This window comes from Mizuhopecten yessoensis, unplaced genomic scaffold, assembly GCF_002113885.1.
Source record: "Mizuhopecten yessoensis strain PY_sf001 unplaced genomic scaffold, ASM211388v2 scaffold9847, whole genome shotgun sequence".
Classification (NCBI taxonomy): Eukaryota; Metazoa; Mollusca; class Bivalvia; order Pectinida; family Pectinidae; genus Mizuhopecten; species Mizuhopecten yessoensis.
In genome coordinates, this window is record NW_018408252.1 from 1,473,518 (window position 1) to 1,486,659 (window position 13,142).

General features: G+C 36.0%; 1 protein-coding gene across 3 annotated transcripts; it reads right to left on the reverse strand.

The window, feature by feature from the left end:
- Positions 1-3,643: 3,643 nt before the first annotated feature.
- Positions 3,644-12,529, reverse strand: LOC110458912 (sarcolemmal membrane-associated protein-like). Of its 3 annotated transcripts, XM_021510883.1 has the most exons (6): positions 12,309-12,529; positions 9,478-10,457; positions 7,096-7,232; positions 6,379-6,470; positions 5,186-5,264; positions 3,644-4,173 (listed from the first exon to the last, which is right to left on the reverse strand). In XM_021510883.1, the coding sequence occupies exons 1-4, from the start codon at positions 12,437-12,439 to the stop codon at positions 6,396-6,398; spliced, it is 1,323 nt and encodes a 440-aa protein (XP_021366558.1). In that variant the 5' UTR covers positions 12,440-12,529; the 3' UTR covers positions 3,644-4,173; positions 5,186-5,264; positions 6,379-6,395. The 3 variants fall into 3 exon arrangements, with proteins under 3 accessions (XP_021366558.1, XP_021366561.1, XP_021366560.1); XM_021510886.1 differs by lacking the exon at positions 7,096-7,232 and having other exon boundaries at positions 12,309-12,524; XM_021510885.1 differs by lacking the exons at positions 3,644-4,173; positions 5,186-5,264 and having other exon boundaries at positions 6,384-7,232; positions 12,309-12,528.
- Positions 12,530-13,142: the final 613 nt, after the last annotated feature.

Here is a 13,142-nt window from a genome sequence, read left to right on the forward strand (position 1 = left end):
TCTTGCACCCCTATTCTGTTACATATAAATATACATAGTCCTTAGTATATTAAGTAACATCCGTCAGCCCGTGATCTTTGTATCACGTATACACTAACTGTACTACTGCAATATATATGAGATTACAATCGTCATATTTGGTCTTATTTTATTCTAATTATGCAACTATTTTAAGATACCACACCTTTTATTTTTGTACACAAGTTTGATCACAACTTATAGGCTATATATTCACTTGTTGGAATTTTAGATTAAAACCAATCGTGCAGTTGAATTACATTACCCCTTCGGGGGCCCCTTGAACTTTCGCAAATTTCTGATTTTAAAACACCAATTTCTCGTTAACCACGAGGATTTTGTAGGTTAATGTTTCACAACTTACATCTTAATTGTCTTCTTACATGTAAATAAAATAAGATTTGTATATAGTGTAGACGTAACAAGTACAACATGCACATTGTTTATGCTCCTTTATCGGTAATATAGAATGTGCGAGAATGACAGCTGTCCGGGCTATATATTCTATATTTTTCCTTATATTAAGAAGTTATGTAACTCCCGTTCCCATTATCTTTGATAAATCTCGTTTAATGTGACCAGTTGGTTAATTTTATTCTACAGAGTTGTCCTTAAACTACGCCAAAATCGTACTAAAATGAGCCTGGGAACAATTTTTTTCCTGTTGGTTGCCATGGTGGCGCGGGAAAACTCTTAATATTCATGAGAAAAAGTGGCTCTCATTTCTCCATATGCTGTTATGTTACTTATTAGAATAACGGTGACCAATGGTAATAGATTTAAGGTCATAGGAGTGTATTGATAAACGGAAATAGGAAGTACATCACTTGTTGAAAATCCAATGTAGGGAGACAGTATCACAATTTCCGCATATTCTAATGTTTAATATTAAACTGATAAATATTGTATGTGTATTATTGACAGAACAGTGTTTTCTCTCAATATTTAAATATTTCAAAGCAATCCCGGCATTAATTCAGTTGGTATTTTTACATTTGTCCATTTTACATAAATTTCCATTTAAAATCCTTAAAATTCTGACAACCTATATTTTTTTCGTCGCAGAAAAAATGTCTTTACTTCAAACCACTATAACTACAAAGTTTGAAGAAATTCTATTGACAAATGGTGACACAATCCCTTAAGGAGTTCATAACTGGTCCTATACACTTAAAGAAACATCAGACTCAAGGGACGCAACTCTGCTTGAGAAAAATAAGGTTTTCATAATATTGTTTCTTTATCAAATCTCTACACAATATAAAGATTGAAAGCTTTAGATTAAAAGTTAATCATTTTGGAAAAAGAAGAATTGCAGAGTCGAATCATAATAGACTTGTTAAGAAGTTAAAAAAATGGTCCTTAAAACACTTTTAAAAGAAATCCTTTGACGCAAGAGACGCCACTCTGATTCAGAAAAAGGGTTTAGATTATATTCTTTTAAAACTATTCCACACAAAATAGATTGAAAGCTGTAGATTCGAATCAAATTGACGCAAGGGGTGCAACTCTGATTCAGGAAAAAAAAGGTTAAATATCCCGCAAGCTGACGTCATCGCAAATTGCAGAATATCGAAAATGAGGCCAAGGCATTGTTGCTAAAGAAAATGAATGTTATCTGTACCACGGACTTAGATAGCATTCTAATCTAATTCCGTGTCTGTACTGTCTGATCTACGTGAATATACTTTGAATTTGCATAGCTTAACGAGTTAATACAATCCCAGGTTGTGTTAAGTCAATGCTGGAGTAATGTCAGTCTTTGTCAATTGTGAAGGGTACTTTGACAGTTTTTAGCGGTCGGTTTCAATTTCAGATTATGTAATGGCCACGCCCATGTATTCGCTGACGAATATGTTGAATGAATTGTGTTTATGTACTGTCACAGTTCTCTGACATAACTGACATTTCCAAACGATATTATGTGAATACAAGTTATGTGTTGGCCACATCATGTTTCCCCCCTTTTATTGTTACTTCGCAATATGTAAACACGTGTTCGTTGAGTGAAATCTGTGTTGCCAAAAAGGTAGGATTGCTGTTGTGTTAATTTTGGTTATAATATATCGGACTTATTATTCTAAAGGTACCTAATCTATTACCAGAAGTTTAACGATGAAATTGTGCAGACGAATCCTCCTCAATTTTTATGTTATTCAAGGGAGGGCACCCAGGTGTGACTGTTGTAGTTTGTTTACGCTATCTCGTAGTTGTCTCCCTTTGTCCACAGAAAGAAATCTGTGTTATAATTTTGTTGGAATAATTCTCTATTGTGAATAATAATTGAACTTGTGGATAATTTTTCTATTTATGTCAATATTATTTGTCAATTTGGTCATTTTATAGTTAATCATCATAATACTTTGTACTAAAAATACTGTTTTGTTTGTGATTTCAGTACATCGTATCAACGAATCAACACCATTTGTGGTCGTGTTAAATTTGTCATCGGGATGCGCTATTGCAATAGAAATACAACAATATTTGCCAGTACAGTTTAAATGATATTTTCTTAAAGCTATTCCAAAAAATAAAAATAAGATACATGTATATATATTTCACAGTTACATATACAGTACTGTATATTTTATAATCAGATATATATTTCACAGTTACATTTACAGTACTGTATATTTTATAATAAGATATATATTTCACAGTTACATATACAGTACTGTATATTTTATAATAAGATAAATATTTCACAGTTACATTTACAGTACTGTTTATTTTATAATAAGATATATATTTCACAGTTACATTTACAGTACTGTATATGTAACTGTGAAATATTTATCTTATTATAAAATTTACAGTACTGTATATTTCATAATAAGATATATATTTCACAGTTACATACTGTATACTGGCAGACTTCGCCCATGAAATTCAATTTTCTCCCAGTGTTAATTTCGACCTTTACATGTAATTACTATGAATATATTATGTTATTTAAATATATTTGCTGTAATGATAATTTTGCAATTATCGCTGGGCACAGAGGCGGGGCCCAATAAGGGATATAGAGGAAAAGCTTTAATATCCTTTTTCTTCCGTTGGGATGAAGGTATTTTGATCTAATTTGAACAGTAGCATCCTATGGGGAAGGGAAATCAATTTTGTATAAATGGTGGGTCTGAACCCCCTAGGGTGCAGAGTGGCGGGGCCAAATAGGGAAAATAGAAAAATATATTGAAAATCCTTCTCCTTCTGTAGGAATGAAAGGAGTATGTCCATGTTTGGTCTAAAGCATCCTTGGGTGAAGGGGAGCTAATTTTGTACCGGTGGGTTTAATCCTCCTTGGGGCAGAGGGCCGGGGCCCGATAGGGGAAACATAGCAAGTTCTTCTAATCCTCTTTTTCCTGTAGGGATGACAGGATTTTGTCCGATTGCATTTAAATATAACCCCTGGCTAACCATGTAATACATTTACACTTCCAGCAATAAATGGCTATTTAAACTTCAGTTTTGCTAACATTTCCAGGTGAGCGATACAGGCCCTTTGGGCCTCTTGTTTAACATTCATATCACATAATATTTTCCATCACAAAAAGCCATATTTGTTTTATTAAAGGCTTCGACGATAAGGCAACAAAAACAAAACAAAAGTGAAAAATTTTGTTTTTTGAGATGTTTTATTGCAGGTTTAAAATTGTACATGATTGCTTTTCTTAGCCAGGATGTGAATGCTGCATTGACTTGTCAATACAAAAGTGATAATGTTAAAAGATTATAAAATATGTTTTTATCAAACAATTGTAAAAGGGTAGGGGATTCCATTAAAGAATATATCTAGAATAAATGTTGATCGGAAAACTGGTAGTTTATATAGACAGGTAGTTTGTATAGACAGGTAGTTTATATAGACAGGTAGTTTATATAGACAGGTAGTTTGTATAGACAGGTTTCAATGTATATGTGCAAGTGTTAGGCACTATATATCCACAGTCATAAATCAAAGTTCGCATAAGTATGTACCGCTATATGAACAGTCAAAGTCATACCATCCTCGGACAGTAGTAAAGACACAATCGCCGCTACTATCAGGCTCTCCTGGGTACCAATAGGTATAGGTGTCATCGAGCAGAAGGCCATTCCCGATCCAAGCGAGCTTGTTATCCGTCGTTCTCCTTTTGCCGCCTATCCACCAATATCCTGAAAATATTAAAATTATACTGAACATGACCAAGTTCACTAATGCGTTACTTAAACATAATCATAGTCATGTGATGTTATAAAGATGTTCATACAATAGTCATATGATTTTTAACTGTCGTCCAACTATATTGACACTAGTATATGATAAAAAATATATTTACGGTTTTTATATTAAGAGGTTTGTGTTTATATTATACCAGAAAATAACACACTTAACGGAAATGTTTTGAACTAAGAAAGTTAGATCATTAGAGCTCTCCTTATGTATGTATCATTTTCTCCAGAATAATGAACAATAGGGTTAATTGCACAAAAGTTCAACGTTTCCCCCCGCCTCTTTGAAAAATCTGCAGGATCACGTGGTAACACTGCCACTAAGTTTTGAGCTAATGGTGGCAAGTAACTTGTTAATTTGTGTCGTTCGATTTCTGGAATGTTAAGTTATGTTTCAATTTATTCGGCAGTCTGTTTCGGAATCCAGAACTTAAATCACGTATACTATAACTGGCTCCAATACAACTGGAAAAAATGAAAATTTCTTATCGTTGTCATCTGTTTTCGGGTAACACCAGAAACGAAATAAATATCAACTACATGTTATACAGTAAAAAAACACGAGAATAACATTCAATTTCATTTAAAAATTAGTCGATGAGAGCAGAACTTACGATATATACTGAAACTAACCATATTAATCCCGAAAGCTAGAATGTTATTCACAAGTTAGAAATATATAAACATCTGCCTATGAATTCCACGTGCCCTTCCGGGGGATAAAGAAATGAACCGCGCCTTTTCAGGAGATAAAAAAAGTTTCCTGTTTCTTTTGGGACGGCAAGGATATTGTCATGTATCGGTTTGACAATATCCTTGCCGTCCAAAAGAAACAGGAAACTTTGACGAGATTTGACAGACAAAGTGACGACATGTGCCCCGCCAGGCCGTGTTGTCCTGTTGTGTTAATTGTGTCCCTACCCCCACGAGGTGAAATGAGTCATGCAATCCTAACCTGTAACACTGGCGATGAAGTCTTGCATATCCTGGCTCATCACGGATACAAGGTTCGCTCCCACCAACTGACATCTCTCCTGATGATTCCATTAAAATGTATAACAAATAAAATAGAAATGATCATGGTTAACAAAATCAGTGTTTGCCTGAATAGCTGAGTTAAATTAAATGTCAGTTTATAATTTAAATGTATTCGAATTTTGGCGGCCATCATGATTTAGTGAAAACTGACACCAACCTATGATGGTACCTTAATCGAATATTACATCCTTCTGTATAAGCAAGAATTCTGAGATGTTTTAAATCTCGTCAAATCCACACAGGCCTGAACAAACTGACATAAAATTGTGCAGGATTCTTGAATAAATATGTTCAAACGGAATGCTTACGTAAGCATAAGGGGGGCGNNNNGGGCGTCAGCTTGATAACATGTAGGAAATACTCAGCATCGGCGGTATACAATTATGAAGCAGCGTAGCTTCGAAATTTGAGTATTTGGAAATATTTTTTAAAGAAAGGGACAATATACATTTAGGGAAATCAAAATTTTAAGTTAAGCTACTCTAGCACTTTTTGGAAACAGCAATATGCATAGCAAAATGTCAAAAATAAAATCAGAACTAACAAAGTGAAATAACAATGCAGTATTGAAGGCTATACAGGATATTAGTTGTAACTATAGGCCAAGTCTGAGAGCATTAGTTTGTACTTTCTGAAAACGGACGATATGTTTTCATCGGGTTTTTTTAATAATATATGAGTTTGTGAATCAGTCTTACCACGAAAGTCGCTTTAACAACACTTTCTTTAGATCATATTCGGGCTTCACGATAATATGTATGTAACCGGTTTGCGTTCAAACTGACATGAACATTGAAAAATGCCGTTCATTCCTTTTATTTACATTCTTAAGTTTTAGTTATTATTGACCATAAACAAACATATTCCTTACATTTTCGATATAGAAAAGTCTGTGTCGTTATTACAAACGAACTTCCTGGAATAGCTTCACGTCACCAAAATGTTTGCTTCTAACGGTTGTCTCATGTTAGTCTAGCGGAAAAAAAATAAATAAAAGGGCGCTGATCCAATTGCGTCCATAGCCCTATAAACGCAATTTCTTATGGTGAATGCTGATATAGGAACTCGGTAGAAATGTAAATATAAACTTGTGAACAGCAGGTATACTACCTGAGCGGCGGACCAGGTCAAACTCTGTTCTTCCACGAACAGATAGCATCAATCCTTAAAGGCAAGTACAGTCGCGTTGGGATCCACTTTTTCTGAAAATAGGAAAAGTCTATGCATTGATGTTTTATTGTACTCGCAATGCTGTTGATATAGGTACAGCAATATCACAGTATACAGACCGACGTTTCAATGTCATTTCATTTTTACAGCAAGACACAAACATTTATAATCCGACATTAATGTAAATTATAGCAATATAAGATAGTTTCACCGTGTTCGTGTACGTAAAAGTAATTAGTCTGGGCTCACGTTAATATATTTTCGTTTTACCTTAAACTATATATTAAATATTATATTTGATCAAATAGTATTTTTTCAGCAAAAAATTCAAAAAACAACGTTATATACCTGTATAATATCATCAACTTCAATATCTAATGATAAGACGATATTTATTTTATATCAAAACAGTTGTGCGTGTGCCAATATAATAGCATGTTGCTGACAAAATAATTTTAACATCAAATTAGAAGAAATACACACATGTATTAAGGTGGTTTACGCCCTTCACTTTTGATAAAAAAAAAACAAAACATTGCCGTGTCATTTGAAAACGAGGAAAGCCGGAAACAAGACCACTCTCTGGTTCGTTAAAAAAGGATTATACATTTATTTATAACTTCATTAACATCAATATGACAGAAAACAAGTAGGTACTTTATAAAAGGTCGATTTTATTGACAGGGAATGTAAAACGCTAAACACTTCCTCGAAATCCAATGAATCGCGCTTTCTGTTGTTCTCTGCACCCCTGACATATGTCTTGACGGAATCGAATGCTCTGTATGCGCCATCTTGAAAAATAATACAAATTTAATAGTTTGATCTTTAGTTTACATTAAAAGAATCGCCAAGCAGCATACCAGTACAATAGACAGACTTCAAATGCAGTTATAGCTCATCTGTATTCTTCAAAGGACAGGTATCAACCAAATGAGTGGGAGCTTTTACTAGAAACCAATCAAATAGCTAGATGCAATCTTGTCGAATGTAAGTTGACCATATTCTTGTTCAACCAGATGCTTGATCACGGCGTAGCTTGTGAGACAACAAGAGTCTGGTTGAACGAGACTAAAGTTGACCACTGCAACATGAAAACTACCTTCTTAAGGAAGCTGCGACGATGCAATGGTCAGAGCTGCGGTTGTTTCTGGGCTAGGCTATTCGGTGTTGGAGATTGCGGAAGGTCGGGCAGGGAACTAGTAAAAAAAGCTTGCATTCCTCCATCAGTTGTGTTGCTATGGTTTTTATGTACAATATATTATGCATGTATGAACGCTGTGCATCACTTAGCAACAGGAGTGTTATGGGTTTAAGTTTACATACACCATCGGGTGTCTGTTGATACAAGTTGAAAAGTTGGCTTCGAATTCCGCTCTACATACAAACATGCTCTCTGCAACGAGGATCGAAGAATCACGCGGAGCGTGACGGTAAAATCGACAGACTTTGAAGTTTGATGTAGCTCCTTTGTAATCTTGTAAGAACGTTTGTCAGTCTAGCGATTGGTCAGGTTTGTGTACCTGAAATCAATCAAATAGCTAGCCGTGTTTCTTCAACTATGTCACAGTATGTTCCCGGGGTGCAGAGAAGATGCGTGAATCGAGATCAAAATCCTTGTAATTCGAGAATGGAGGCAATGGTGTATGCTTAAAGTAATGAAGAGGTGGAAAGGTTCACAAGGAATTCTTTTTTAATGGGCAGTGATTTGTCTGTGCGTAGTAATGTAAAACTTGGATTGTAGACAACAGAGATAGTGAGATTGAAAAAACCTGCAGTTTATCAATACAAACAATAAATATAAAATTTATATGACAACAGTTATGAAACAAGTTATTTAAACTTATATAAATCACTCTTGTTGGATCAGATGTTAGTGCGCGGGGTATTTTTTATGTGGAAGGAAACCGGAATACTTGGAGAAAACCAACGTGGTCGGGCAGGTGACCAGGATATCTGTACATACATAACCCAAACCAGTGAACTTTTACGTGAGGAAAGGATTTGAAGTTTAAGAAACATAGTTTGATATTAGGATGGTGTTATTTTACAAGTGTAATTTAATTATGAATGGCAAATGTCTATTTAAGAATCCATTCTGGTATCTTTTGTAATCTCCCTTTTATTTCGTTTCGGAAGGCTGTAGCACAGCTGGACCATAACACTTCTGTTGACCAGGTAGCTCAGTCGGTAAGAGCTACAGTTTATTAATCTGTGGTCCGTGGTTCGAGACCCCAGCCCGTATTCATAAATCCTTTCTCATGCTTACGCATGGTCCCTTGCTCAGACTCAACTTATTATATCTCACATCATGTGACACTGCCAAAAAAGTCAAATTAAAATATTGAAGTAGTTTTCTGCATCCAGCCCTCCAAAGTTCTTAAACAACATGGGAAAATGTGATGTTAGCACTAAACCTCAGTTTGAGCACGGGGACAGTTTCATGAATATGGGCCCCAGTCTAGTCTCACTGAATCGTTACGCCAGAAATTGCTGTTGATTAATTTTTTTTTTTTCACGTTTTTGACAGTGGTACGGGATTCCGAAATGATATACATGTATCTTGAATACTTAGTAAAGATATTGTGTAGAATTACATTTTAGATTTGATGTACTGTCATCACATTATTGTACTTTAACGATTTTGAAAATGAAGCTATAATGTATAGATTTTGTTATACATATATATTTTGATAGTGAATTCTAGTCAATAGCTGTTTGAGGGGGAGTTTGTTTTCATATAACCCTATTTCATATATTTCGCTAGTTTAAACTTGGTGGTATATCTTACTTAGTAAACAAGAATGATGTATCACTGTGAGCTGTAAGATACGCTATGTTACTGTGACAAGTCTGAACATGATGCTGTGAACATCTATATGTACATATGTAATGATAAGCGTATAATGGCAGTCTTTAGTAATTCTGTATAGAATTATTCATACTGTCGACATTTTCTACTGTTTTTACATGTATGAACTGAGAGGAAATCCAAAAAGATTAGCAAACAAATGATTCTACATAGTAAATTTTACATACCGAACAAAAGTTTGCATATATCCATTTGTTGTTTATCATTCTGTGCCTTAAGCGAGCCTAATTGTGTGGTTTGATTCTTGATCTTGTCCTCCAAGGCTGACAGATCAGCCTGTCCCTCTAATCGTAGGAGCTTGATCTTGTCCTCCAAGGCTGATAGAGCAGCCTGTCCCTCTAATCGTAGGAGCTTGATCTTGTCCTCCAAGGCTGACAGAGCAGCCTGTCCCTCTAATCGTAGGAGCTTGATCTTGTCCTCCAAGGCTGACAGAGCAGCCTGTCCCTCTAATCGTAGGAGCTTGATCTTGTCCTCCAAGGCTGACAGAGCAGCCTGTCCCTCTAATCGTAGGAGCTTGATCTTGTCCTCCAAGGCTGACAGAGCAGCCTGTCCCTCTAATCGTAGGAGCTTGATCTTGTCCTCCAAGGCTGACAGAGCAGCCTGTCCCTCTAATCGTAGGAGCTTGATCTTGTCCTCCAAGGCTGACAGAGCAGCCTGTCCCTCTAATCGTAGGAGCTTGATCTTGTCCTCCAAGGCTGACAGAGCAGCCTGTCCCTCTAATCGTAGGAGCTTGATCTTGTCCTCCAAGGCTGACAGAGCAGCCTGTCCCTCTAATCGTAGGAGCTTGATCTTGTCCTCCAAGGCTGACAGAGCAGCCTGTCCCTCTAATCGTAGGAGCTTGATCTTGTCCTCCAAGGCTGACAGAGCAGCCTGTCCCTCTAATCGTAGGAGCTTGATCTTGTCCTCCAAGGCTGACAGAGCAGCCTGTCCCTCTAATCGTAGGAGCTTGATCTTGTCCTCCAAGGCTGACAGAGCAGCCTGTCCCTCTAATCGTAGGAGCTTGATCTTGTCCTCCAAGGCTGACAGAGCAGCCTGTCCCTCTAATCGTAGGAGCTTGATCTTGTCCTCCAAGGCTGACAGATATTCTGAGTTCATTTGTTTTTCACTCCCGCACGTGTCGCTATTAATGAGTTGCGGCAGTATGGATCTAAAATTTAAATTAAATACTTTGTCAGTTATCGATTGTTTTACCGACCTGATGATAACAGTCTAGTTTATGAAGTTTTTGTAGTGGATGCGTGTTATTTAAAAAGCCAACAAAATACCGAATACGGACAATAAAACCGTTATGCGAACTCAAAATCGATAAAGAATAGGACAATATATGAACAAAGTAAAGATTTACATTGAAACTGTAGGTACACAGAGAATAAGACCAAGTGTTCCACAAGGGTAAGTATATTTTGCTATATCGACGACTTCTATCATGAAGGTCAAAATCAGATCAAAGTACAATCGGGCACATTAATGAGCATAATTATAAAAGATTAAACGTTTAAAAGTTACACAACCATAAGCTATTACACCTTTAAAATCTCCTAATAGATATAACATGCCAAAAATGAATTACACAGCATCATAAAGCTGTTTCGTCCTTCTAAGACTGATCTGTGATGTTAGGGGCCATAAAGTTCCAAATTGTCTAAACTACATGTACTGGTTTAACAGTAAACCAGTAGTGGTCAGACAAATTGTAATTGGCGAATTTATATTTTTTAGAGGAGTGTTGGTTAATTTTAAAGTAAATAATTTGTAAAGTGAGTATAGCATACACCGTGGAACTGCTCAGATGAGATAACTGTGGCCAAACCTCTGGGGTTTAAGAAATCCACATGTTGTGTTCACCACTTTGTATCTCGGAATATGCCAAACATGAATTACACGGCACAATACAGCTGTTTTGTCCTTCTATAGGACCCATCGGTGGTGCTAGCGGCCCAAAAGCTGGATATCGAAACTGTTTTTCTAAACTACTTTTGAAACAGCGGGACATCGACCTTCACATCACACAAAGGATTTTCAGAATATCCATTATATTCTAGACATATGGTATATTGATACACCAGCACTTAAAAAAAAAAAAATAATGAAATTGACCTCTTAGAATTTTAATCAAAATAATTGTAACAGAAATCTAGTTTGATTCTGTAATGTCATGAACATCTTTATTATGTCGAGAAATAAAATACTACAAAATCCGAAAAAGTTTATGTTTTCATTTTTTTTTATTTTACTCCTCAAGAAACAAAGAAAAAAAGAATGAAAAAAAATACATACGTCTCCTATATTAGTACGTACGAAATATCTACTTCTTGTGTATCATCGAGTATGTGGGATTAAAAGTATAGGCAAAAACAACGCAATATGGATTTGGTAAAATACTATATCAAAATTATTTCATTTAAAAAAAGGATACTTCATTGTATCAATAAGGCTTAGAAGCTATATCGAATTTTAGAAATTGACATTAATTCAAAGACAGAAAATAATTAAAGTTCATCTCAATAGCAATATTGATTTATGATTGATTGATTGAAATATCATATCATATCTGCACTCGATTTGCTTACAAAACCAATATTGTTTTAATTTACGCACAAAACTATAATACCAAACTAGTAACAACGTTGTTCTACAGGACTGATGCGGATCTATTACGAGTTTAATTTAAATGCTATTTCTACACAATAAATTAGTCATCACCGACTACTGCTGTTGTGTGTAACTGCAGATAAATAATGAAAAATAATGCATGTCACTCAATAATAATTAGTAATATTCCGTTGTTATGCCCTGTTTCATGTTTTGTCGAAAACTGTTAATTAGTCAACAGAACAATAAATGGAGACTAAAAATTGTCTATGAAATCGGTTATTTAATAGGAAATATTCACACTTATATAACGTGAATATTTCATATGAATTGATCGGTTTTAGTGACTGAACGGTTTTATCAAAATTCCAGTTATTATTTATGGCACGAAACGACTTTGTATTACCTGATGCTGGCTAGTATCCGTTGTTCCATTTGAGCTGCCTCTAGAGAGATCCGGTGGTTACCAAGAGGCTGCCCGTCAGACACTCTACTACAGGCGAAGGACAGCACGAGAACAAATAAAAAACGAACCATTTTCCAAATGCGACAGGTATACGTACAGCACAGTGTGAGGCAAAAGACTAACTGTGAATTTTGACTGAGAACTGTAGTTAAATAAGGGTTTCTATACACATATAGCATCATTTCCTGTCTTCCGTTCAATGTTACTCATTAATATTCATATTTGTTGCTCACATACGAGGAAGGACGTCAGGGGACACAGCGGGAAGGAGAACAAACAGAAATAAAGTGGATATGAAATACAGGGAAAATATTCGGGGGCTGCAATTGGGGCAGCAGATCAATTTTTGTCTCTTCCATGTTCCCTTCGAAGGAGACACGGAACTAACCCCCAATTTTGCAGAGGCCTCTAAGTTAGTCTACTTTTACAATGCATATGCAATCATGGTTGTGTGTTTCGAGTAGAATCACACCAGGTCTAGCGACAGTAGAATCACACCAAGGCTAGCGACAGTAGAATCACACCAAGGCTAGCGACAGTAGAATCACACCAAGGATAGCGACAGTAGAATCACACCAGGTCTAGCGACAGTAGAATCACACCAGGTCTAGCGACAATAGAATCACACCAGGTCTAGAAACAGTAGAATCACACCAAGGATAGCGACAGTAGAATCACAACAAGGCTAGCGACAGTAGACTCACACCAAGGCTAGCGACAGTAGAATCACACCAAGGCTAGTGACAGTAGAATCACACCAACTCTTGCGACAGT